Source organism: Scardinius erythrophthalmus (assembly GCF_964197995.2).
Source record: "Scardinius erythrophthalmus genome assembly, chromosome: 16".
In the NCBI taxonomy this organism is placed as follows: Eukaryota; Metazoa; Chordata; class Actinopteri; order Cypriniformes; family Leuciscidae; genus Scardinius; species Scardinius erythrophthalmus.
Window position 1 is genome coordinate 11,267,273 of NC_138236.1, and position 26,623 is coordinate 11,293,895.

Consider the following 26,623-nt stretch of genomic DNA (forward strand, 5'->3'; position numbering starts at 1 on the left):
TATTTCACATTTTTTGCTTCTCATATCAGTGTCCTTTATGACATAAAATGTTACCTACTTTTGCAGCACACTGTTAAATAAAAACAAAACATAAAAATGTCATTATCATCATCATAATGCTATTATTATCTATTTTAAGAAAAAAAAAAAGAATCGTAGATAAAGATTTCTTACAACAGTTGTCTCGAACATATGAGATCAGTTGACAGTCCTACAAAAGATTACATTTTATTAATAAATATTTAAAAACATGCTTTGCATTTAGGCAACAAATAAAAATACTAACATTCTAAAATACTAACGTTTTTTAAAGAATAAAAAAATTCAATTGGTCAAAAGGAACAGAATTCTATTCATCAAAGAATCCTGGAGAACTCTTCTCAACACTGATAATAATAATAAATGTTATTTAAAGTTACAATATGTATTTTTTTTTCGCTTCTAGGGGTAGCTAACCTCTTACAATAACAAAGGCGTAGGTTGATGACGCATAAGCGGAATTATGGAATTTGTCGTCATGCTGATGGATCTAATAATTTATTTATTTTTTTATTTTTATTTAAACAACAACCAACATACATATTCACATAACAACACAACATGCATACAGACATACATTGTGTTTTTACATCATGTATATAAAGAAAACAATAAAGAGAAAGAATAACATCAGTAGATCAAAGGCAAAACCTGACGACAGCATCAATTCGTCCAGTTACAGTTATAATTGGTTTTGGAGATAATTTATGAAAGGACGCCACATGACAGTGAACTTAGGCCCGGAGCCCCTTAAATTAAGTCTTATTTTTTCCAAACTCAGGAATTATAACACATCTCTGGCCAACTAAGGACTGTTTCCAATGAATCAAAATTAGGCACCTTACCAGCAGAGAAGTAAAGGGATCTAATAATGTTTATGGATGAGTGAATGCATTGATGTTTTCAACATGACTGTGGTATGAAGCAGGGCGCGATTGCTAATGAGAGACAGATATCAGCGCCACACACGAGTCCCGCGGATATAAAGGAATAAAGATATTTCATTCTACCGAACTACCGGTCAGTTTATTAGACGAATGAAACTTGTGAGGTAACGCAGCGCTGTTCCACTTAGTCTACACTATCACACTAAACTGCATATGAGTGAAAGTTATAATGTTATTCTATGTGTTAGTTTGTTGGCTGTATGAGACTAGCAGTAAGCTAGATCAACATTAGAATAACATATTGATCATCTTACATATTGTACCTTTAAGAGACAAATCAGCATATTCAACGCATTCTCATCCTAGGGCGTCATATACTGACGCTTTTGACATTTCGTCTACATCGAACGCACATGGCACCCTTTAGCGTCAATATGACACGCACAGAGCTTTGTTCGGTTATGGGTAGGTTTAGGTCTGGTGTAGGGTTAAAGTTAGACCGCTAGGAGGCGCCTTCTGGCCCATTTCTATCTGCGTCTCATATTGACGCTAAAGGGTGCCATATGCGTTCGATGTAGACGAAATGTCAAAAGCGTCAGTATATGACGCCTTGGGACTGGAGTAATGGCAGCTGAAAATTCAACTTTGACATCACATCTATATATATATTAAAATAGAAAACAGTTACTTTAATATTTTAAATTAAATTATTATATTTTGTATGTTTTATAATCATTTAAATGTTTGGATTTTTGGCACATTGTGTTAACTAAAGTGTTATTTTCAAAATCCTACAATTTCTTTCCAGGTTCAAGTATATATAAAAATGTTTACATGTTAAATACAGCAGTAGTAAAGAAAAACAGAAACTTACAGACATCCTTCTATCTCCTCGTGGTCCTTTTGGGCCCTATGTGAAGAAGATGACATTCTGTATCTCTTCAAATTCCCATGATCATATGATGCGAATAATTTTCACATACCCTGTGTCCAGGCATCCCCTCGCTGCCAGGATCTCCAGCTGTTCCTGCCCTGCCAGCATTGCCCTGTAATCAGACATCTAATTAAGTCTGCTTAAGGTTCACAGAATGAGTAAGAAAATAAAGCTTGTAAAATGTTATTACATACCCCTCTTCCCCTGTTGCCTTTAGGACCACCACCTCCATTTACTCCTTTAAAGCCCCGTTCGCCCTGATTTTCAAAGAAGAAACATTGTTCACTCATTAATAGTTGCACAATTGAGACATTATTTTATGAACCAACCACATTATAGTTACTGCACTGGCAAGTTATGGATGTGAAGTCACCTGAAGTCCAGGAAAACCTGGGAAACCAGAATCTCCCTTAAAGAAAAGTAACAAATAAATAAATAAATAAACAAACATAAATACATATGCACTTTATGCAGTTTTCTTTACCTGATAAATGGCACAATAAGTTTCAAAAGAGCTATGTCTAAAAACTCAACGATTATATGTTTTTTATATGATTAAGATTATACATAGCCCAAATGTGCTAATTGAGAGCAAATTATTGCAGTATAATTCTATATAAACCTTCTGTCCTTTGAGTCCGGGGAATCCATAGCCATCTGCACCATCTTTTCCCTGTTAGTAATAATTAAAAGCAGCGATCAGTTGGTTAATTTGTGTCTAACGTCAAATAAACGGATTATTAGACAAACTGTTGAATTGTTACATTTAAGAACAAAATAGCTTTATTGAATGATTATGGATCAGGCCTGACAATGCAGAATTTTAGTAGCTTTTTAAAAAAGTAAGAAAAAAGTAACCGGCAGTCCTCTGGGGCCTGGAGGTCCGAAAGATCCCTTATCTCCAGGATCACCTGGCTGGCCCTGTGATGCAAAAGCATGATGCGTAGGTTTAGCATTATAGTAACTTTACTCAAAAATAAAAAAAAATCTCTTTAGGCCAATTCACACCGCACAGACCAACGCCAACAAACATGTTTGTTGGGTTTTGTTGGATCAGTGTATTACCCCTGTCGGCGTTGGTCGGGGCTTGTTTTCAACCGACTGAACATGTTCAATCAGTGTTTGTTGGTGTCTGTTGGGGCAGTATGAACATGACAGTTATTTTTAATAAAATTCTACATCCAATGGCCAACTTGTTTTTTTGGCGTTTGTCTGTGCGATGTGAATTGGCCTTTATATTACATTCTTTGTTTAGATAAACACAAAGAAAGATTTCAAAGAAAATAATCCATCACGGTGAGTCCATATAATTCAAGTGAACGGATGCCGTTAGGTCGATGCCTGAAAAACCCTACACAGTGATCGTGAATTTTTAGTAAAATAATCCATCTTTTGAGTCCATGTAATGCCGCTCGGCACGCATTCAAAAAGCATCCCTTTAAAAAAGCAGAGATTTATAAAAGAAGAGGTTTTAAAAGAGGTCACTCACCTTCTGTCCCCTGGAGCCAATGCTTCCTTTAGTTCCTGGCCTTCCTGGAGAGCCAGGAGGTCCCTGTGTAAAAGAAACCAACAAAATACCATTGATGGCCAGATGTGGTTTATTAGATATTAATACCAATAATAATCAAACAAAGTGGTCTATTTCTACATGTACCTGAGGTCCAGGTAGACCAAGAAAACCTTTCTGCCCAACCGGACCAGGTGGACCGAAAGCACCCTGAACAGAGACAGAAAGACTCAAATTATAGGTAGCACAAGCTCAAAAAGTTGATAGCTGAGGAAATAAATGGGTGTTATTGATGTATTTAAAAATAGGATGATTTGTACATTACCAGTGGACCTGAGGCCCCAGGTTGTCCTTGTTGTCCTGGCTCTCCTGAAAGCCCTCTGGGCCCCTAAACACACAAGCAAACCAAGTCAATTGGTATAACTTCTGAAGTTGTTTAATTTTTATTTCTACAGTACTGTACCGGTGCACCCGCTAAGCCTCTTCTGCTACCAGGACCCTGAAAATAAAGATAAAAATATCAACATAGAAAACAGGATTCTGAAGTTAATCCTTCTGCCTTCTGTACTATAATAACGTATTAACTTACTGGTCTGCCATTATCACCAATTTGGCCTGGAAGACCATCTGGACCTGGTTCACCCTGTTAAAAGAGCCCATAGAAAGAGAAAATTAACCAGAACAATGGAATAGATATAATTGATAACAAAAATAGTCAACAGGTATGCAGTAAAATACAACTTCAACTATCAACTTCACTATCAATTAGTCAGGTCTTTGTTCAGTGATGTCTGTTTATCAGGTTGCAGCTATCAACACTTCTAGACATGTAAATTTAAAAATCTGAAGATGTTACTGTTAAGTGTCAGTTTGTACTGAAAGTAAATAATGTCCCATACCTGTATGCCTGGACCACCAAAGTCACCTTTAGGACCCCGGTCATTGTTGTCCAATCCTGAACTTCCCTGATTGTAATAAAATGGATTAACAGGGGTCAAAATTCAGCCAAACTCTAATGGAACATCTGCTGTATAAAATTCATCAGTGGCTGATCTCACACCTGGCTGTTATTTCCCATCAATGCCCTATTTTGATTCGATTCACTATTTTGCTTTAAGACACTAGAGACATTATTTGTCAAATATGGTAACAAAAAAGAATGTCAGCTGCAAACAATTCTGAATTATGCATACTTGAACCAAATTTGAACAATCTGACCTGAACTGAATGATTTGCATTTGAAATGAATAAAAATGAAAAATCACCATTTTAATGAATTCTTCGAAGACAGTATGAACAGTGTTTTGTCACCTGAATGAGTAATCTATTAAGATTTATATGTGCAGCTAAAGCCTACTAACCGGATCTCCTCTCAGGCCTCGTTGTCCTGGGGTTCCAGGGCTTCCTGGAATACCTCTTGGACCCTGTGGTTTGGGCACAATGAAGATAATACATATGAATGAATCAATGAAATAAGAGCACTAAAGAGAGACTGGATCATGGTTGAGACATTTAAAAGAAGAATAACGGATTTTACTGGGCTTCCTGGATCTCCTCGCTCTCCTGGGCTTCCCGTTGCTCCAGTTACACCCTGAGAAATACAAACAATGAAGCCAAAATGCATCACTTCCACACTGTAAAAATAAAGGCAAAATATTAACATTTTCCAAACAAAATGTGAGATGTGCTTGCCGCCACAATACTTACTTTAATTTTAGTTTGCATTATATACAGTATATGTATTGACCTTCGATTACTCACTGGATGTTAGAAGTGCACCATCATTTTCTTACCTGTTCGCCATCTACGGCATTTAAACCATCTTCTCCCTCATCTCCCTGAGTAAGAAGATTAAAGAAACTCAAGTCATTAAGAAGAAAAAAGCGGTTACATTACTTACATTAACAAGACAAATGAAAGCAAATAAGAAAGGAGACAGGAACACAATTTATTTTCAACCTCAAAAAAACAACAAAAACCACAGGCTAAAACAAACCTTTTCCAGATGACAATCAAAGACAGTAATCCAAACACAGACGCTGGCTAATAACTGCTGTCTGGTAATAATTAGGTAGACACTTAATGTATATAGCTATCTTCAAGTTATCTCACTCTCCCCCTTAAAGCTTTTGTTTATGCAAACCTCAGTGTCCATAGCCTTATGAAAGTACTCACATTGTCGCCTCTGTAGCCTCTGCCACCCTGAAGAAATTAACAGCAAAAGATAAATGTTGCATTGTTTTAGCAAAAAAAGTTGCATTTAAAACTCAAAATGGTCTCAATAAGAGAACAATGCAATGCATTGTTACCTTTACGCCTCTTCTTCCCATGCATCCCTGATGTCCTTGAGTTCCATTCAAACCACGAATCCCTCTTTCACCCTGAAACACATACATTGCACATGAAAATCATGGGATATCAGTTTTTTTTTGTATATTCAGTATATATTCTGGTATTAAAAGAGTTTCTTAAAAAAATTATTTGACACTAAATGAATAGTACTTCTCACAAATACACTATATTTTAATATATTTTAAAATGTAGTTTATTTCTGTTATTCTAGTGTAAACATACACTTTGTGTAACAAATTGTGTAACCACTTTATGGACACAAACACCAGCAACAGTTCAAAGGGCATTGGAAAGTATCTTTTTTTGTCTCATGAATGTCAATGAAAAAATTATAAATATAAATTGAAGAACTTACAGGCCCTCCTTCTTCTCCAGGGTAACCAGGAAGCCCATTCATTCCAGGTGACCCCTGATCAGCAGCAGTACAGTAAGACAAATTAAACACTTATCTCCATTTTCAAATATTGATCAGTAAATCTTCAGTTATAGATCTTCAGCTAATCACCTTCGACCCTGGACGACCCTGATTTCCACGTGCTCCTTCGTGACCAGTGCATTTACACAACACGTTACAGCACTCCCTTGAGAGAACTGTGTCCTGCGAATTGTAAGTAAGAGAGAAACTGTGACTGATGACATGTTAAACAAAGGCTCTTGACATCCTGACATCTTTCTTCAGCACTCTTTAAAACAGCTGTTTCCCTTTCTTCTTAGAGAGCCTCACACGCCCCACCACAGGAAGCCATTTATTTACTCTGCAGTCAAAACACAGTTTTGATCTCTAAGGCAAACCATAAGGCAGCTAATGTACTTCAATACTGTAACAAATGTAACTCATGTAACAAATAAGGCCCCAAAATTTCTCATAGCAGTAAAAATATGGCATAATCTCTACTTGACGTTACTTGATTCACTCAAAGTGTCATCCTTTTGTCATTGATTTGGTTTAATTTCATTTAAATTGACTTACAATCTCCTTCTGCATGACACTGGCCACATTCTGCATGCCAATAGAGAGAAGCTGCTTGTAGCGCATCCCTCGACCAAACTCCAGTCTCTGCAGGTCAGCAATGTTTTTAAATCCATCCAGCGCCACAGTCAGCAGTGCTTTTACACCTGTGTATGTAACAAAGGGAATTTTAGCAAATATAATTAGCCTTTGATTTGAACCAGGCTCTTCTGGAAACGTTTAACAGACTGTAACTACACAGTATGAAGTTGTTTTTGTTGAAAAGCTATTACAGGGGTTAAAGCAAAAAAATTCTTTTGCCTGAAAATTTTTCCTCGGCCAAACCCCATTCCACAGCCTGTCACACACCCAGTTTAAGAGCAGTTTTTTCTTCTTCTTGTAATTAGGAGTGAGTAGGCCTACATGCTTTACCTTCACAAATGAACATTTCAAAGAACATTTGCATTTAAAGAAAGGCCATTTTGAAGTGCGTTTCTATTATTTACACACTTTATGAAATGTCAATGCTTTCAATCTATTGCTTTTACAAGACTTTACTCTTTGTGATGTGTAGTCATACAAATAATTAACCATTTGCATAACTTTAACACAAGTTTTTATTTCTCAAATAATAAAAGCCAACAGAGCTTTTGCCGAAAAGTGAGTTAATATCAGACGTTCATGATATGAAAAAATGAACATATTAGAATAACTTTTAAAATGGAGTGAACACGGAGCAGTGAGCGGGAATGGAAAACCCGGAGTGGACTCGAAGCTGAGTGATTACAGAAGAGTGCAGAGAGGAACGTGCTTTCGCTCCACTCCAGGCTTTGATCACATCCCCCTCAGCAGGGTGAATAGCTACACCTCATCTTTCCTTAATTTAAGACCTATTCAAACTGAAATTAAGACATTTATTACACTATTCGAGAAATGTAAGCATATTTAAGGCCTTAAAATTATGAAAAAAGAATTTAAGACATAAGGACAGACGGGAACCCTGCAATTGACGGAAATCCGTCGTAGACTCGTTGCAATTAACCGAAATCTAACTTTAATCTCCAAGTACAGAGTTTCTAAAGAAATGAAAAGTTGTTTAATCACTGTACCACTTGTCTCGAGGTTTCTCACAGCAGGCAGAAGATCCTCAACAGGCTCATCCAACCCATCTGTAAAGATGATCAGCACCTAAGAAGAGAAATCAAAGAAAAACTTTCTTCCTTGAAAATATCAACTTTTTTAATATGATTTTCTGATAATTTTCAAGCTGGTTTATAGTGATCTATCTATCTATCTATCTATCTATCTATCTATCTATCTATCTATCTATCTATCTATCTATCTATCTATCTATCTATCTATCTATAATCAATCAAAGGCATAACACTTTCAGTTCCAGATATATCCTTGTGTAATTACAGCCTGTTCAATTAGATATGGTTGATTTGATTGAGTTCTCACCTTTACATAAGAATTGGAAGCTCTGAACTTCTCCTCAAAAGAGCGTAGAAGCTTGGTATTAAATTTGAGAGATTGGGAAGTCTGCAGTGTCATCACTTTTTGTACCACACCTTCATTGTACTCTTCGAAAGTAAAATCATCCAGCTTCTTTCCATCAGCATCAACCAATCGGAAGCCTACGTTGTTATTGAGGGTTGGTTGGGTGATGCAGCACAAGTTGTGCACCACTGAAATGTAACGGATGATCTCAGGCAGGTAGGCCTGCAGCTTATTCTGGTCTCTAAAGATTGAGCGAGAGCTTGAACTGGTGCGAGAGTTATCAAATCCGATGCCAATGTCAACAGTACAACCTAAACAAAGAGAAATAGAATTCATGTGTGATAAGGAGGATAAGTTGAATGCTAATCAAAAATTCATAAACCAACAATACTTTTCATGCCATGGCTTGTAAATGGCTGATAATAAAGTTATATCCTGTTTTGTCTACTTTAACCATAAATAAAACCTAAAAAACTTTAATCAACCATTCTAAATGCTATAAGTATATAGCAAATTTAATATCACACACATTGGCACCTTTACTCACTTGGTGGCATGCTTGCAGGAATACAAAGGGTATCAACAAATGTTGCTGTTGTCAGATTAAGGTGGCTGAAGTTCGGCACTTCGAATAACCTATCCTGTGACCCAGCAATATAGCTGAGCTGTTGCTTTGAGACATCCCCAATTCCAATCACAAAAACATTAATTCGCCGGCGTCGGAGATCATTGGCTGCATCTTCCACGCTGTCTGATGAAGCGCCATCAGTGATGAGTACGAGATTCTGTGGTACGTTGCTCTGTCTGCGACTCCCTTTGCTTTCCTCAAAGAATTCCACAACGTTACGCAGAGCTTTTCCAATGGTTGTCCCTCCTTTAATTTGCGTGATTTGTTGAATTGCTGATTTCACCCCATTTGCATCTTTATACTTATTCAAGTAGAACTCTTTCTGATATAAATCGCTGAACTGGGCTACACCGATTCTGAAAAGTTCTGGAGCAATACGGAGCTTGTCCACAACATTTAGCAAGAATTCAATCATAGTTTTCCATGACTCCTTACTGATGCTTTCAGATCCATCAATCAGAAACACCAGGTCAGCGACCTCATTCTGGCATTCTGCAAGACAGAACAATCAAATGAGATGAGCCAATACTGATCGTGTTGATAAATATGAGATCTAACTAAGTCATTCACGTTCTTAAGGTCTGAAGAAAAAGCTTTCACCTGGTTTGCTTATATTGCAGATGACACCCGAGATGTTTTTCTGCACTTCTTGAAGGGCCCGATAATTATTAACATGGAAGATTTTGTTTTTGTTCTTGGTAATCATCTCCAGCTCACTATCTTGAGCTCTGGCCACTCCAATTCCATACACATTTATACGGTTGGCTGTAAGCTCATCAGCCCGTGCACGGAGGTCTTCCCGGTCTCTAGCATTACCGTCCGTGATCACGAATAGCATCTGAGGGATGCCTCGCTTCTGGCGCCCACCATTTGCTTCACTGAAGTAAGCGAGCGAGTATCCAAGAGCTTTTGCTGTGTAGCCGTTTGCAGGTGGGGACTGAAAGGATGTTATAGCCTCCAGTACCTGACGTTTACTTGTGTGCTGGTTTAAAGAGAATTGATTTGGAGTGTCGGAGTAGACAATAACGCCAATGCGAACTAGACTGTCTCCAATCTGTGTGTTGTTCACCACGGAAATTAAAAACGTTTTAATGTTTTCAAAATCTAGAAAATTCATCCGTCTGGTGCACTGCACCAAGAAGATCACATCTGCCAACGGTGCACTCTGACAACCTAATGGAAAAATGAGGAAAAAAATCATGTAATCTGGTCCAAGTTGGTTTATTCTAGTGCTTGCTTGATGCTGGTCATAGCTTTGTTGTTCAACAGCAAAAAGTTTTAGTCAACCAACATGGTTGAATTTGAGTGAAAACGGGTAACTAACGCGATGTAGAACTGCAATTCAAATGTGAATTTAAGGAACTAGAATTCATATAATTAAAAGAAATATATAATTTTCAACTAGAAAAGGAAGGTTCATCAAGATAAACTTTGAATATATTGGATTGGCAAAGTCTTGTCTAAAAGTTTAAAACTTAATTTATATACAAACAAGTAAGTTTAATGAACTTTCAATTTAACAATGTGAAAACCCTTAATTTCTCAAAATGCTATTACCTGTTGCATTTCTTGAAATTATAAATCAGCAATTTCCACTTCATCTCAATCCAATTCAAATTCTAATTCTAATTCAACTTCCTGTGGAATGCACATTCCAACTCATGCAATAAAAGAGAGCAATTCTAAATTTTACCAAACCCTGAATAAACAGCATACAAAACTCTTTTCAACAGGGATGTGCGGTAAATGTGGCATACAATAACATTTTATGATTCACCTGTGTCAGGGCTGCAGAGCTTGAATTGGAGGTTTTTCTCAATGGACAGAAGTGCATCAAAATCCCTCTCGATGTACACTTTATCTGGAGTTTCACTGATTTCACCCAACTGTGTGGCGTTTATGCTCTTACCCACACCTATTGAGAAGATGGTGACACCCTTGTCTCTGATAGCCTTGGCAGGTAAGGCGACAGCATCATGAGCTTCCCCATCTGTGATAACTATGAGGAACTGTGGGACATCAGGCCGACCACCGTTGGATGCATCAAAATACTTTGAAATAAACGAGAGTGCATCTCCTGTGTATGTGTCCCCTGTTAACTGTGTAATACTGTTAATCGCTTTCTTTACGTCATCTTTTTTATAGAACTTATTCAGGCCAAATTGGTGCTGTGGTCTTGTGCTAAACTGGACCACACCAATGCGCACATTATCTTCTCCGATGTCAGTACCATTAACAACTTTGGCAATAAAAGTCTTCATCAATGTAAAATTTAAGCTGTAAATGCTAGAAGAACCATCAATCAAAAACATGATATCGGCCACCCTGTTCTTGCAGGCTAAAGAAAGTAGAAAAGAAAAAAGAAAAAATTATTTACTTCACCAGTTTTTTCATCTTGCTTTCCAGTAAATATATACTGTATAACATACTTAGAATTAAAATTAAATCATTGAGAACAGAAATTGTGTGAGATAAGACTGGTTGTCAAAGAATATACACTACTATTCAAAATGTTGGGGTCGGTAGGATTTTAAAATATTTTTACAGTAATTGGAATCTCTTGCAAGGCTGCATTTATTTGATCAGAAATACTGTGAAAATAGTATTATTCTGAAATATAATTGCAAAATAAAATACATTTTCTAATTTAAAACTAATTTATAATTTTATTTTGAAATGTAATTTATACCTGTGATGGCAAATTAAAAGCTGAATTTTCCGCATCCTTACTCTATTTTAGTATTTAGTGTCACTGCCACATGGTCCTTCAGAAATCATTCTAAATTGATTTAACTGAATTCTTCTGTTCAAAAGAACAGCATTATTTGAAATAGAAATATTTTGTATATTTACATTTAATCATTTAGCAGATGCTTTTATCCAAAGCGAACAATAGAAGCAGTTAAACTAACAATATGACAACAATATGTAAGTGATATGACCCTTCCCAGTTTAGTCTAATGCAGTATAAGTGTTAGTATAAATGGATTAAGTGTTGTGGTAAAAGATGCGTCTTCAGCCGTTTCTTGAAAATTGCTCTGGTTGAGTTGGAACATTTGCAAATATCTTTACTGTCACTTTTAATTAATTTAATGCATCCTTGTTGAATAAAATCATTTATTTATTTTTAAAAAGACCTCAAACTTTTGAAAGGTAGTGTATCTTTAATTAATCTTTTAATATGTTTGTCAAAATGTAGCTTGTTTTAAACCAGTCAATAGATTTTTAAAAAATATGTTTTTGCAGCATATCTACGACTGGTTAGTCTTACCCTCTTGTGAGCAAATATCTGTGACAATTTCGCCCTTGAGGGAATTCAGGGCATCATAGCTGTTCACATAGAACTTCTTAGTTTTATCAGTCGCCATCTTCAAGAGCTCATCCTGGTTGGCATCCTTAACTCCAATGGCATAAACTGAAACACCTTGAGTCCTCAGCTCTGCCGCTGGTTCACTCACGTCATCTTGGGATTCCTTATCAGTTATGACAATGAGAATCTCCTGCACCTTAGCCGGACGAGACGCTTTAGCCTGATTAAAGAGATCGGCCACAAAAGTTAGTGCTTTGCCTGTCTCTGTGCCTCCATTGGGTCGAATGATGTCCCTCACAGCTGCTTCTAAAGAGGCCCTGTTTTTGTGCTCTGTCAGGTTGAATTGTAGAGTTGGATCACGGTCGGCTTTAGCAACTCCCACGCGAACTCGATTTGGTCCAATGTTGAATAATTGCAGAGAGCCAAGGATAAATTTCTTCACATCTTCGAAGTCGGCACGAGTGCTGCCAGAGGTGTCCAACAAGAAATAAATGTCTGCTTCCTCTGTGTTCACACATCCTAAAAGTGAGGGTTAAATTACATGGAAATATGAGTAGGGGAAAACAAAGGCTGTTGCAACATACAAAATTTCTTTTTGAACTAAAGCATAACATTCAGTACAAGTTCTGTAGAGTTAAGTGTATTGTAACTGTACAAATAATAATACAATAAGTTGAAAAAATACAAAATTATGAAAAATGTTATCGGTATCCTTTTCAAGAGTCTCCCCTAATCATTCTATAAAACGGTTGTAAAATACACAAAATATAAAGAAGTCTGGCATACATCACCAGAGAGGATCATTGGAAGATCAAGTTTTGACATTTTTATAAAAAAATATGAGGTAAACACTAATTTATAAAAAAATGTAATATATACGCATGGATGAATCATTCAGAATAAGACAGATAACATAGATTTGGAAAATGATTTTGGATAGTGTGAATTTTCATTTCATGCTGACCTTAACTAATCCTCTAAACTAATTCATCAACCACTTACATCAAACAAACACATTGGTATGTCATGCTTCAGCAATGTATGAAGTTAAAGAGTAATATGCATGAAGAACTTTTAACTCATTACACATTTAACTCATTTTTCACACACTTACTTATGTTTACCTTGTTTTAGGAGGAATCTATTGTTCTTGTCAAAACCTCGATTGACCACAACCTTACAAAGGCTCTTTCTTAGGCTTTTCTCCAACGAACTAAGCATCTGAAAACTTTCCACACTGAACACAAACTGCCTTTCAGGGTAGGATGCAATTTTTTTGAGCTCGTCCACACTAGCATCCTTCACCCCAAGGGCATAAACAGTGACTCCAGAGCGCCTCAGCTCAGCAGCTGTGTCGGTGACATCATCTTGTGACTTGCCATCAGTGACGACAACAGCAATCTGCTTAACACCAAGAGCTTTCCTGCTGCCCCTGTTCTTAGTAAACAGATTGTCCTTGGCAAACTTCAGGGCCGCACCAGTTGCAGTTCCTCCACCTCTGTATGGTATGATATTAATATAGTTCAGAATGTCCTTCTTGTTTTCAAATGTGTCCAAGTAGAATTCAGCACTGGATGTGTCACTGTAAAGTATCAATCCCACCCTCACACTGTCAGGGTTTATCTCTAGACCACTAATTGTGCGGTGGAGGAAGCGTTTCATCAGTTCAAAGTTGCTGCTGGTGATACTACCCGATTCATCCACAATAAACACAATATCCGCCACTTGGGCTGATCTGCAGTCTGTTCGAAGACAATAACAATGCATTAATGTTAAATGGTGGAAAAATATTGTGACAAAAAATTAACAGTAATGAAGAAAATTCAGAGGTGCACCAAGTAATAACGTTTTTACGGCTATGTTCAAAATACCATAGTATTCTTAATAATGCTGTGTATTCTGTGTACACTGCACTGTTTTCGGTAAACAAGGTTTTCAGTTTAAGAAAATAAGCTACTATTGGATTTCAATTACTTTATACTGGCTGCGTCCAGAATCGCATACTCTCTTGAATGGGTACTTAAAATCCGTACTACATCCGCCATGGTGTCATTATCATGTGACCTCCCAGCATCAGTTACGTCGCTTCACTGCCATTCACAAATACTCTTCCGTGGCCTTATGGGATAGTAAAGTGTCCATCATATGCACATTTCAGAATTTCGCTGGAAGTAGTAAGTCATCTGGGTACTTTTGCCAACTGTTTTATGAGTGCTGTGAATTCGGACATTCTCTTGTCACATACAGTGCTGTTTTTCACCTACTATATAGAAGGGAAGTATACGATTGCGGATGCAGCCATTAGCTCTCAACTCTACCCAAAAATTATAATTCTGTTATCCTTTACTCACCCTCAAGTTGTTCCAAACCTGTAGGAGTTTCTGTCTTCTGCTGAACACAAAATAAGATATTTTGAAGAATGTCAGTAACCAAACAGTCGATGGGCCCCATTGACTTTCAAAGTATTTTTTCCCCTCTGTACTATGGAAGTCACTGAGGCCCCTCAACTGTTTGGTTACCCATATTTTTCAAAATATCTTTTCTGTTCAGCAGAAGAAAGAAATTCATACCGGTTTGGAACAAGAGGGTGAGTAAATGATGACAGAATTTTCATTTTTGGGTGAACTATCCCTTTAACATTTTCTGGAAAATACAGAAGTTTTATGTGTGTTTATTATCTCATCTGGCTGAACTGCAAAACATGGCTTGTCGTGATCTTAACATGGTGGCCACCATGAGGGGACGCACTTTATGTAGACTAAAACAGCTTCTATGTCACTGATATATCTGTAGTAAATAAAATAACTATTCTTATGTGTCACTATTTCTTATGCCAAACTTACTTAATGCACCTTTAAGAACCTATAATACATAATTAAAATAAACGCAAACTAACCTCCTGTAACATTAAAAGTTTCTTTTTCCTCAATCCTTTTTGTGATGTCTGAAACAACATCACTAAGAATATTCTGGTCAGTCTGGAAAGCAAGTAGAGTAGGTGCCAGGTAATGTAAATCTGCTTCCAATCTGATATCAATAACGGTCACATCCTCATTCTTCATTGTTTCTATGGCCCTCCCAGCGGAGTCACTTGAGTTCCCTGTTCTCAGCACCAGCAGATACTGCTTGTTGCCTTTAGCAAATCTGCTGCCAGACGCCGTGTTAAGAAAGTGAGTGTGAACATAATCTATGGCTTTTCCTAATTTTCGCTCTCCGTTAGGCCTGGGCTCGAACTGATTTATGTACTCAATGGCTTCTTCCTTGGCTTGGTAGTCATTGAACAGAAACTCTTTGACAACGTTCTCGCCAAACTGAGCCAGAGCGATCTTATGAGATGCATCGCCCACATCGAGCTTCTTAGCCAGTTTGGTGAGAAATTCTCTTATCTGCTGTGTTTCCGCCTCGGCCATACTATCCACCAGAACAAATACATCAGCAAACTTTGGGGCAAGAGCTGAAACAGAAACACAATGATGAATGGACAATTATTTTATGCATTTGCACATAACAGTAAATACCTGAATATTAAATATATTACACAGTAAATTATTACAAATCAACCATCATCAGCAGTAATCAATTCCTTAGGGATAAGATAAAAGTCAATAAGGGGCCATACACACAGAATGCTTTTAAAAACACGAGACACATTTAAGAACTCTGCGTCATGCACAAGATGTCGCAGACATGGGATGTGAGCACAAAAGTCAAACAAGTCTGTCTAGTCTAGTGCATAGAACATGGAAAAGCCCACTCACCTATCAATCATCTACCGGAATACTTTTTTTTTTTTTTCAATATACGTTTATTTTTGGGCTTTTCATGTACTGAGCATATGTACAGCCTTCTTCGGCATGCTTGATGTAAACTTAAAATCTTATTTTTCATTATTTATTTTTTACTTTTGTGGGTGTGTATTTTCAACATACAGTAAGTGAACTGGTGATATCAGTTAGACATTTTGATGTATGTAGTCATAATATCAGAGACCCTCTCCCTGCATGCAAATCTGTCACATGTGGTCACAGCAGACACATTTTCAGTGTTAACTAAAAACTTAATCTATTAAAATCTATTTGTTTTTGGTAACTGCAATGTTAGCTTAGATCCTCCCATGAGTGAGCTGTACACAGCCCGCCGTGTGTTTATCTCCTCGCTAGAGCAGCTAATGGAAATGCAAGAATGTCTAAGCTACGTGAAAGACAATCTAAATGTTCTGTTGTTGGCTGTGTCGACGATCACATAATCATTTCACTGCACTACTTTTTTATTGCTTTTCTATGTAAACGTGCTAGATGAACTTTTACAGTGTTTCGTGCAGGAAACGGCGTTCTAAAAATGTAGCGCTCAAGTTAAAGGAAGTTTAACTTTTAAAAAACAGGTGAATGGTCCCGAATGGGAGGAAAAAACGCAAGGTCCGCCAAGCGCATGTTTACATGGAAATGAACGTAAAAGCAGCGCAGTGGAATGCAAAAACGTGTCCTGTGGAAACGGGCCCCTGCTGTTTCTCCTGTTTTGTTGTTGCTGCCGGAGTGTCAGAGGCATGAGCTGTAAAGGTACAGCACTCTTCTGGAAAGTGGGGCAGGGAGCTAGCCTAGAAATCTAGACACACCCTAGTCTAGCAACTCTCCGTTGACTTTCGAGCTGGAAGAACCAAACTCTAGTCAGGCCAATCACATCGTGTATAGAGTAGGCGGGGCGGGCTTAACATAATGACGACAGAGTTGCGACGGTTCCCTGCTACTTGAAAACAAAGAATGGCGGCTGCTGCTGGCGAACAGTCTTTCGAATCAGCTTTGGCCGCGACTCTGGATGACTTGGAGTTAAGCTTTTCTTGAGAAAAGAGCAAAGAACGGCACTTAAGTCATTCTTAAAGGAAGATGTGTTCGTAGTTTTGCCAACCAGATACGGCAAAAGTTTAATCTATCAACTAGCTCCGCTGATGGGAAAACGCTCTGGTTGGTTGTAGCGCTATCCTATTGCGTGCAGAGGGAATTTGAAAGACGATCGTTTATCCCGCCCCTCGGATTGAGCCGTGCCTATGGTGAGTTGCTACCGGGCTAACAGGGAGCAGCAGCTCATTTGCAATATACAGTTTTTGCTTCCACCGAAAAAGGGGGGCATTTAGGGCATTGTACAATAAATGCTCATTGTGGTATTTTGAGCTGAAACTTCACATTCACCTTCTTGGGACACCTAAGACTTATATTACATCTTGTAAAAAGAGGCATAATAGGTCCCCTTTAAGTTTGAAATACTGAAGTTACTAAAACTAAAACCAAAATTAAAAAAAAATTACAATTAAAGCTATATAGGAATATAAAAAAACTACAAAATGAATAAACAAAAATACTGAAATTCAAAATATTAATAAATACTATAATATGATATAATTGATACACATGACCACCAGACAGATTTAGATACCATGTGTAAACAGGCTTGTTGACTTGTATGAACAGAGCTTCAAAACTTAACTTACCTTTCCCCTGATCCCTCATCATGATACAGACTGTCTCTTTCATGGTGGTCGGCAGTCCTTGCAGTGCTTGGTATTTTTCGATATTAACCACAAAACGCTCAGGTGGGCTGTTGGCAATTGCCTTCAACTCAGTCATATTGGTGGGACCAACAGCAATAGCAAAGATAATAATACCCTTCTGTCGCAGATCTCCGGCAGGTCCCTTTATATCATCGGCTGAGTCTCCATCTGTGATCAGCACAACAATCTGAGGAACTTTTTCATTGATACGGCTTCCATTTGCACTCGTGATAAAACTGTCCTTAAGGAATTTCATGGCTTTTCCCATATACGTGCCTCCTGTTCGGTATGGAAGGTTATCTATTTTCTTAATCAGCTCTGCTTTGTTTGCATAGTCCCCCAGCAGAAACTCTTTGTGGGGATCGGTGTTGAATTGAACAATGCCAACTTGTACATTTTTAGTGTCAATATCCAAACTATCCACAAAAGTGCGCATGAACGTCTTAACCTCCAGGAAGTCTCGAGTGCTGATGCTGCTAGAACTATCCACGAGGAATACAATGTCATATGCCGGGTTTTCATCCAGGCATCCTATCAATGAGAGTACAATATACAACACATGACAACCTAGACATATATAATGGTCATAAATGACAAAAAATATAATTCTGGGGGTCAGTAAGATTTTAATGCTTTTGAAAGAAGTTTATGCTCACCAAGACTGCATTTATTTGATCAAAAATATCTATTTGATTTAAATATCATATATTGTCAATGTTGAAAACAGTTGTGCTGCTTAATATTTTTGGGAACCATTTTATTAGGATTTTTTGATCAGCAAAGAACAGCATTTATTCTTTATAGAATTTATTCTGAATAGAATTTGTTTTGTAAAATTGTTGAAACAACTTACTGTCACTTTTAATAAATTAATTGCAGCCTTGCTGAATAAAAGAATTAGTTTCATCCAAAAAGAAAAATATTATTGACCCCAAACTTTTGAACAGTAGAATAAATATGATCAAAAATCATAATACAAATGATTACATAAATGATTCTCTAATAGTTTATAGTAGCCATAAACAAGCCTATTTGTTATATATTTAATTATAACAACATAGTTTGTCTCATATATTTCTGTAAATCATAGCATTATTTTTCTGGAAAGTGTTTACCTGTGTGCTGTGTAGTGCTGCGTAGGAAACATGATGTAATGAATAAAACAGAAAGAAATGTCAGTGTCTTCCCCATTGTCTAAGCGCGTCCCGAAAGCCTTAACAGAAAAAAAAAAAAAAAAAACAGCAATGAATTTAGCATGATAATTCCAGTAAAAATTCAGTAATACCCGATGACCCCTAACTTGTGCAAGAAGTCCCCTGAAGAAGTCCACTTATACCAGCAAACATCAGATTTTTACAAATGTGAATCAAATTGAAAAACCACAGAATCAGTCAGAGAAATACAGCAGAAAGATAAAACTATTCCTTAAAATACATACTTTAAAACAAGGAGCAATAGAATAGCAACAGTAAGTATTAATAAATAATGATATTCAATATTATTATGAGTAAAAGATATCTTCAAAATGTAATTTTATTTATGGAATTATTAAAGAAATCAATGAATAAATTCTATGTGATAAATTCACAGATCACTAATAAACAGTGTCAAAAATTAGATCCACTAATCAAATTCTTCTGATTGAATACATGGCTTAAATGGAGATATTCAGATAAAAAATGAAGAAAAGCATAACACTGTGCTGAAATGAAATGTCAGTCAATTTGTCTGCTACCCAAATGAACTGAAAACATTACAACATCAAAATAGAAATGATCTACTAGGTAAACAAATGTGTTTATTTTTTCCTGTTTAGAAATGTTTGTGTTGGACAAGAACCAGATGTTTAAAGAACCAGCTGTGCAATTTAAGGTCAACTAAGGGCATGTCTCCATCAAGCTCTCATAGCCCAAGACCCAAACTCTTTCATGTGGTAAGAAGAAAGGAATACCAATAATTTCATGGCATGAAGAACACAACCTCAAACCTAAAAAGACACAACAAAGAACCCCCCCCCCAAGGATTTCAATAAGGATTTCTTAATCTGTTAAGCAAAAATGAAAACAAAAAGTAAAAAAAATGTGTAGATCATTTCCTTTATGTGATGCCACACTCTAAATCCATATGGCAGCAGTGCCACCAAACAAACTGATTGTTTGCCAACATGTTTCAAACACTGCCCCTCATCTGCAATTAGTAAAATAGTTCCACCTTAACTCACTGCATTGATTGATGAAACATTAACTATACTGGGCTGGTCAGGAAGGGATAGAGAGAGATGATGCTCAATACATTTTCATTAATCAAATTCAGAATCAGTTACACTTTGCTTTCCCATCTGTGAGGCAACGGACACATCTGTATATGTGCATCTCATGTTTGTGAGCAGTACAATATGTCATACGCAGACAAAACCACAAATGTGCCTGCAAGCCGTCCCAAAGCAGGAACTCGAAGGAAATCACGTCTAATCTGTATTCTGCTCCTTTTCTAAAACAGTTTTCTATATAATAAAATCACACGTGAGAGACACATGGTCCCCATATCAGTTCCAGTCACTCTAACAGAGCAACTTGCTTTATTAATAAATTCTTTCTAACACAACTCTTTCATTAAGAATTTCCTCTAGTGTTTCCAAATACAGCCTGTTTTGAGTTTTTATATCTTGTGTTTCCCAGCGTTATTACTTCCTTTACCAGGAACCGGCAAGTGGAGCATTGAGATTAAGAAAGATTCATATTTTATGTGTAAAGGGTCTGGTTTCACAGACAGGGCTTAGATTAAGCCAGGATTATGCTTTAGTTTAATTAGGACATTTAAGTAGCTTTTATAAATGTGTCTTAGAAAAAAACACTGGGGTTATATATGTATTTTATTTAGTTGTTTGGTTGTTTGTTTGCCTGCCAAACAACTTTCAATAATCCTTCAGCATCACGCCACATCCTGTTTAAATTCCTTTATGAGCTGCACAGTTGAGCCGGATGGTGCAGTTGCTTTTAATGGGGTCTGCTGTTTTTGGAAAACTTAGCACCAAGTTTAAATAAAAAGTATATCTTTTATATAAAGATAAAGTATAAAGTATTAAGAACACTTTCTACAGATTTCGTAACTTTTTTATCACAAAGAAAAAAAAATTATCTGAATTATTAGATATAAATGCACTTATTTTTCTTTTATTGTAATAAAATATGCAAAATAAGGTCTGCAGCAAGTACATTCCAAATTCTTCTTTTATCATTTTGTCTTATAGAGTTGCTCGAATTCACAAACTTTGGTTACCACACTAAACCACACACTAGTTCAGGACGAAATATTGCACAGTGATCAAAAGAAAATGACATTTTTACGGGTGTTTTATGCCAAGTCAATAGTTTTGATAAAAAGATTTAGAAAGAAAAATAAATGTATCCAAACTTTTCATGCAGAGTTTTAAACCCTTAAGCAAGAACAAATACTTTGAGTGAAAAACCGTTTGTGAGGCCCATATGTTTTAACAGGAAAGGGGGGTCAAATAATGTGCACATGGAAGTACTTAAACTGTGAAGGAAGAGTTGATAAACTGAGACAATCAAAGCCAAAGGCCATGCAGGTCACTTCATTGAGGCAAATCTTTGAGTGCACATTTATTTCAAGCTTGTTTTCTGCCGTATGATCTCAGAAGTCATGCCATGTTTGACACAAATATTACAAGGACAACTTATCAAATGGATAAAATACTCTGTAGATCATCCCATTACAGCATTTCACTAATCTGAGCAACTGAAAGCATAGACAGCTCTTTTAGATTATAATTTGTTTTTTTGTTGTTGTTGTAAAGGACTGTTTGAAAGTCCCTCATCATGATGTTATAATGTATTATATTATTTATTGATTGATTTTAAGTCCTAAATTTATTTTGGAGATGCCACTACATCAGCCATCAAAAACCACTATGCATGCTACCACTGTAACAAGGAATATAAACATTGGCACACAAGTAAGTGAGAGAGGAATAGTGTGCCAATACGCTACAGTTGTATAATATAAACAATAAGGATGAAGGTACATGTGAATACCAAGAAAAATCTATGTAAAAAAAAAAAAACTTGCCAACTCCATGCACTAGATCTGACTCTGATCCAACCGGTTACCTTGGTAATGGTGCAATCTGGACATGGACCAGGATTGTATTCCCCAAAGGTAAACGTTCAATCACTGACACACATGTGGCAATGTACAACACATCTTAAATGGCAAACATATGGCTTTGATGCTCTCTTCAAATTACTAATGACCCATGTGCATGTAACACAGCCACATATGTTACATATAAACAATCCATAGTGTGTGGTTGTTTTTTTTGTTTTTTTTTTTGTAAGATCAAGCATGATGACAGAATAGAGCATATGGATATAATCATCTCTATAACTAACTCTGCAGATGTGCAATTATGTTGGGTTCTAAAATCCTTAAACCCAAGAGCATTTTTTTGGCATACATACACCAAATTAACTAACTAACTAACTAACTAACTAACTAACAGACACCTTAGAAGCTCCTCTGAACATCTTAGTTACTCATTAGAATAATTCTAGTCACCACTCAGAATAACAAGCCTAACAAATTAAGAATATTTCATATGCGACGAGCTTCAGTCATTTGACTCAGGAACTGCTGCAACAACATATCATTTCCCCCCTCATTTCCAAATCAGACCAGGCACCTATCTGATTGGCGCACTGCAAGCTTGCGAAACTGAAGGCAATTCCTAATGGAATTTCTTACTTGAGAGCATTCCTGAACATAATTCATGCAATCATGGAGAAAAAGATGAGGATATTGAGGACGTATATCTACATAATATGTGTGTGTGTGTGTGTGTGTGTGTGTGTGTGTGTGTGTGTGTGTGTGTGTGTGTGTGTGTGAGAGAGCTAAACCATTTCCAGTATTATTTTTCCTAATTCATCATAACATTTGATTTGAACCAGTTGGCCCCGTAGATCTCCTCTAATTGAACGCAAATGTTTCATTACTTTATAGTATATTTTTACCATTTCCCATCTTTTTGGACTATTTTTTCCTTGCCTGCTGCCTTTCACGTAAATCATCAATCACATTTTAAGAAAAAAAAAGGACAAGGGTTATTAAACTGGTTATGGGTCATACCTTTTGCAACGAAGCATTTAGCCTAACTGCTGAAAAGATTGTAAAAAAGAGTATAAAACCTAACTCCCGAAAAATAAACATTAACACGTTTTTAAACATAATTTCAAATAAAAACAAATGCCAGCAGAGAGAGCTTTTCACTGATATAACCTAACACGTTTCCAAAGAGTTTCAACAACACAATGATGTATCTTAATGCCTCTGCAAACAAGAATGAAGCGTGTGTACTCACTGTGCATCTGTCGGAGCACGAGACAACAACCCCACTGCACGAGCACATCTGTGCATCGATGTGCGACCACTCCTCAGTGAACCGCCTTCCCCCGCCATATCTTCATGCATTAGCTGCTAGTTCATTTCTACACTGAGTTGAAGTTCTAAATCTCATATTTCAAGTGTAATAATATTTCCAAACTATACAGGAAAAAAAAACATTTCCCATGCATCAACGTTTTTTATTCGTTTTTATAGAGCTCAAGAACAGAGCATTAGCCTACAACCTTTTAATACTCACATTTCATTTTAAGAGCTGTGAAAATGTAACTGACCAAACAATACAAGAAAATAAATATTAAAATACATTTGTAATTGTACTTTATAGTAAACAATATTATACACTCTAAAAAATGCTGGGTTGTTTTAACCCAATTTTGGGTCAAATAAGGACAAACCCATACGTCAAATGTAACCCAACAGCTGGGTTTGTCCATATTTGACCCAAAAATGGGTTAAAACAACCCAGCATTTTTTAAGATTATATTGAATTATCCCATCAACATTCATTATAGACTCAATGACATCAGAATTGGAGTTTTGTACCTTGTAATCCATGTATTAGAAAAGTTTTACCATTCTGTACTGTGCCATTGCTCTGAGCTGCATTTGAGTTTGCAATGGAAAACTATAAAAGCAATCTATTAAGAATACTTCATTGTCAGTATAATGATCCTATGGCATCCGGAAATCTTGACTTGCATGTAACATGCGACCACAATATGCAATCACACAGATGTATACACAGGAATAAATATAATATCTGGTGACATATATAATTATAATGTAATATAATTATCTTGGAGCAATGTAGAGTCAAACACTTGTGTGACTGATTCAAAAAAAGAAAAGAAAAAAAGGTTCTTGGATCCCCTGAAAGGAGTCAGAAAGGGCCAGAGTAGCCTATACTCATAATATTAAAACTTAGAATAATTGTAAATATTGTGTAAAGATACATTTTATAGCCATCATTGACAATTTTGGGCAAACCTGAATTTGACTGTATGAGCAGTTGAAGTAAATAAGCTAAAACCCCAAAATACACACACACACACACACACACACACACACACACAAAAAAAGGAAAGAAAAGAAAAGAAAAGAAAAGAAAAGAAAAGAAAAGAAAAGAAAAGAAAAGAAAAGAAAAGAAAAGAAAAGAAAAGAAAAGAAAAGAAAAGAAAAGAAAAGAAAAGAAAAGAAAAGAAAGAAATTGCATACCCGTCTTATCTCGGAACATGAGCTCTTTAAGAACAGACATCTCCTACACATAGTTAACATACCATACTAGCATGCTGTTTCAGACAGCCGATTAAACTTTTTTTGGATTAAACATTAGCAAGAACAAGGAGTGATTTCTCACATGCTCTATATTTAATACAATAGTATAAGTTCTTCAGAAATTCTTTAAAACTAGCAGGGTTCCTGTTATAGGAAAATTTGCTCATGTTGCCTCTGCAAAATATCCCAATAGATCTGTCACACAAAAGCTAAACAGGATGAGGGATATTATGCAGAACTGACCAGGCAAGCAGGTTGATCAGATTTGGTTTAGCTAATGCACATATGCGAATATATTGTTTGTGGTTTAGTCTTTGGGTTTAGTCGTATTATTATAATTATAATGCCAATATGAAACATTCTTATGCAATCATATAACTTGAAGGTGAAGCTTAAAAGGTGAATTGCATCTTGCCACTTTTTTTGTTTCTTAAAACAAGAATATTTAACATTTACATTTATCTTTGAAAGTGCATGCATGCCATTTCCTGTTTGTCGTTGTTGTTGTTAAATAACCCAAAATTATAGTTGATATAATTGATTGTTGAACCTGGCATGTGTCTTGCAAGAATCCATTATTATCAGAGGGTTGCAATGACAAGCAGATGTTTCTCAAAGATGAAGGGAAATTCTAAGGAACTCAAAGTTCCTCAGAAATTCCTTGAAAAGTAGCAAGGCATCTGTTTTAATTGCTATTATTTCAAAACAGATGCAAAATATGATCCTTGCTTCAAAAATACAACCCTCCCAGGTTAGTGACATCACCAACCCTAACATTTGCATAAACCCCGCCCCCTGAACACTATTTATATATTATCAAGACAGAATATCCTAATCAATGACTAGAAGATAAGCTACATAAATTCATCAACTAACCATTCAGAAATGTTGTCTACATGTTGTCATCACTTCTTGAATCTCTCCATCTTTGTCTGACTTAACCATTGTTTCCCTGATTTATAGTTTTATTTTGTTGCTTTTGTGGCATGGAAAAAACATCTGGACAAACTAAGAAACTATCAGTGGACAGTTTTCACATGATACAACATACATCTATTTTAAGATTGCTTGTATGTAGTTTACACAGTGAGACATTTGATGCAGTTACTAATAGTTTATTTGTATAGGGAAAATATTAACTGAAAAAGTGCACAAAATACATACTTGGAAATAAATAACAATGATTAAACAAATTAAACCAAATGAAGTGAAAATGAGGTACAGCTCTGGTTTCCTTTATGCCAGATCTTAACCATTGTCATAGAAGACTTTATATAATTTATTACTTTATGGCTGTGAAAGTTTTAAAATAGACCCAAATGTCTGACAGCAGATTTTAATTGTATCTAGCTCTCACACGGAGGTGCAAAGAACAAGATCCAAGAAGTATGTTTCTGATTTAGCAGTAAATGTCACTTTAATTACTTGCCCAACAAGTCTGTTTAATCTCAAGCTTCACCAGCTGCCATAATGCTCATAAACACATCACTCAAATGAAATGACTTGTGTCTTCCAGAGAAGAGTTTATCTATCTGGCATGATGTCTTGCAAGGCTGTAAAGGGCCAGAATTAATAAGATGTCATAATAATGAAATATTATGAAAAATAATGCAGTGCACAATGCTAATTTATCTTACAGTATATATATATTTTTTTTTATTTGGCCTATATGCATTTTCTCTGCAATTATAGTTTTGTTGTTCATTGTTATTAATGGACTGCTTTCTTTCTCTGTCACTTCTTGCTGAGCAGTTCCCGGAAATTTACTCTTGAACTCCCTTTTCAAATTGCAAGGTCCTTAACCCAGACAAAGCCCAAAATTTGTCTCAGTGCATTGAATTTCTTGTTTGTCCTTTTGGCTTTAGCCCATCATTTATAGATTATCTTCAAGCCAAGTGAATGACTTAATACTCTAAACATGTCTTATTGGAGAAACACGATGATTAATCATTCAAAGTCTGGCATGTGCAGCACTTCTCCCCTCTTAGAGTCTTCTGCCAAAAGTTGCTTGCAGCTGAAGGATATAATACTCCTTTCAAACATTCTTGGCCTAGATTGTGCTGTTATTTACTGTACTTTTACTGCACAGTAGATCCCACATCAGCAATATCTCCGCACTGTTCATTGGCCTAAGATACTGAGGTCTTTCTTCTTCAAAGCTGGTCCCGTTTAAACAATGTCATCTTTTTGTCATACGGCCCAGCTAAGCGATTTCTTTGTAGATCAGATGTTGTATGTTGTTAATGTTGCAATGTGGATTTCTCTTTGCGAAGAGATCC

General features: G+C 36.4%; 1 protein-coding gene across 1 annotated transcript in view; it reads right to left on the reverse strand.

Moving 5' to 3' along the window:
* The window catches only part of col6a4a (collagen, type VI, alpha 4a), a 30,304-nt gene extending 7,173 nt beyond the window's left edge, over positions 1-23,131 (reverse strand). The window contains exons 1-33 of the mRNA XM_081388637.1: positions 23,026-23,131; positions 18,764-18,861; positions 17,589-18,179; positions 15,003-15,560; positions 13,231-13,848; positions 12,068-12,625; positions 10,574-11,134; positions 9,397-9,969; positions 8,716-9,288; positions 8,130-8,479; positions 7,778-7,856; positions 6,690-6,835; positions 6,225-6,317; positions 6,075-6,128; positions 5,677-5,748; positions 5,543-5,569; positions 5,161-5,205; positions 4,905-4,958; positions 4,729-4,791; positions 4,267-4,332; positions 3,957-4,010; positions 3,831-3,866; positions 3,693-3,755; positions 3,515-3,577; positions 3,350-3,412; positions 2,719-2,781; positions 2,483-2,533; positions 2,234-2,269; positions 2,055-2,117; positions 1,910-1,972; positions 1,801-1,836; positions 175-211; positions 59-70 (exon numbers count right to left, since the gene is read on the reverse strand). Coding sequence (XP_081244763.1) covers positions 59-70; positions 175-211; positions 1,801-1,836; positions 1,910-1,972; positions 2,055-2,117; positions 2,234-2,269; positions 2,483-2,533; positions 2,719-2,781; positions 3,350-3,412; positions 3,515-3,577; positions 3,693-3,755; positions 3,831-3,866; positions 3,957-4,010; positions 4,267-4,332; positions 4,729-4,791; positions 4,905-4,958; positions 5,161-5,205; positions 5,543-5,569; positions 5,677-5,748; positions 6,075-6,128; positions 6,225-6,317; positions 6,690-6,835; positions 7,778-7,856; positions 8,130-8,479; positions 8,716-9,288; positions 9,397-9,969; positions 10,574-11,134; positions 12,068-12,625; positions 13,231-13,848; positions 15,003-15,560; positions 17,589-18,179; positions 18,764-18,839 — 5,797 coding nt within the window. The 5' untranslated portion in view covers positions 18,840-18,861; positions 23,026-23,131. The remainder of the gene's footprint in view (positions 1-58; positions 71-174; positions 212-1,800; positions 1,837-1,909; positions 1,973-2,054; positions 2,118-2,233; positions 2,270-2,482; positions 2,534-2,718; positions 2,782-3,349; positions 3,413-3,514; positions 3,578-3,692; positions 3,756-3,830; positions 3,867-3,956; positions 4,011-4,266; positions 4,333-4,728; positions 4,792-4,904; positions 4,959-5,160; positions 5,206-5,542; positions 5,570-5,676; positions 5,749-6,074; positions 6,129-6,224; positions 6,318-6,689; positions 6,836-7,777; positions 7,857-8,129; positions 8,480-8,715; positions 9,289-9,396; positions 9,970-10,573; positions 11,135-12,067; positions 12,626-13,230; positions 13,849-15,002; positions 15,561-17,588; positions 18,180-18,763; positions 18,862-23,025) is intronic.
* Between the last annotated feature and the right edge of the window lie 3,492 nt (positions 23,132-26,623).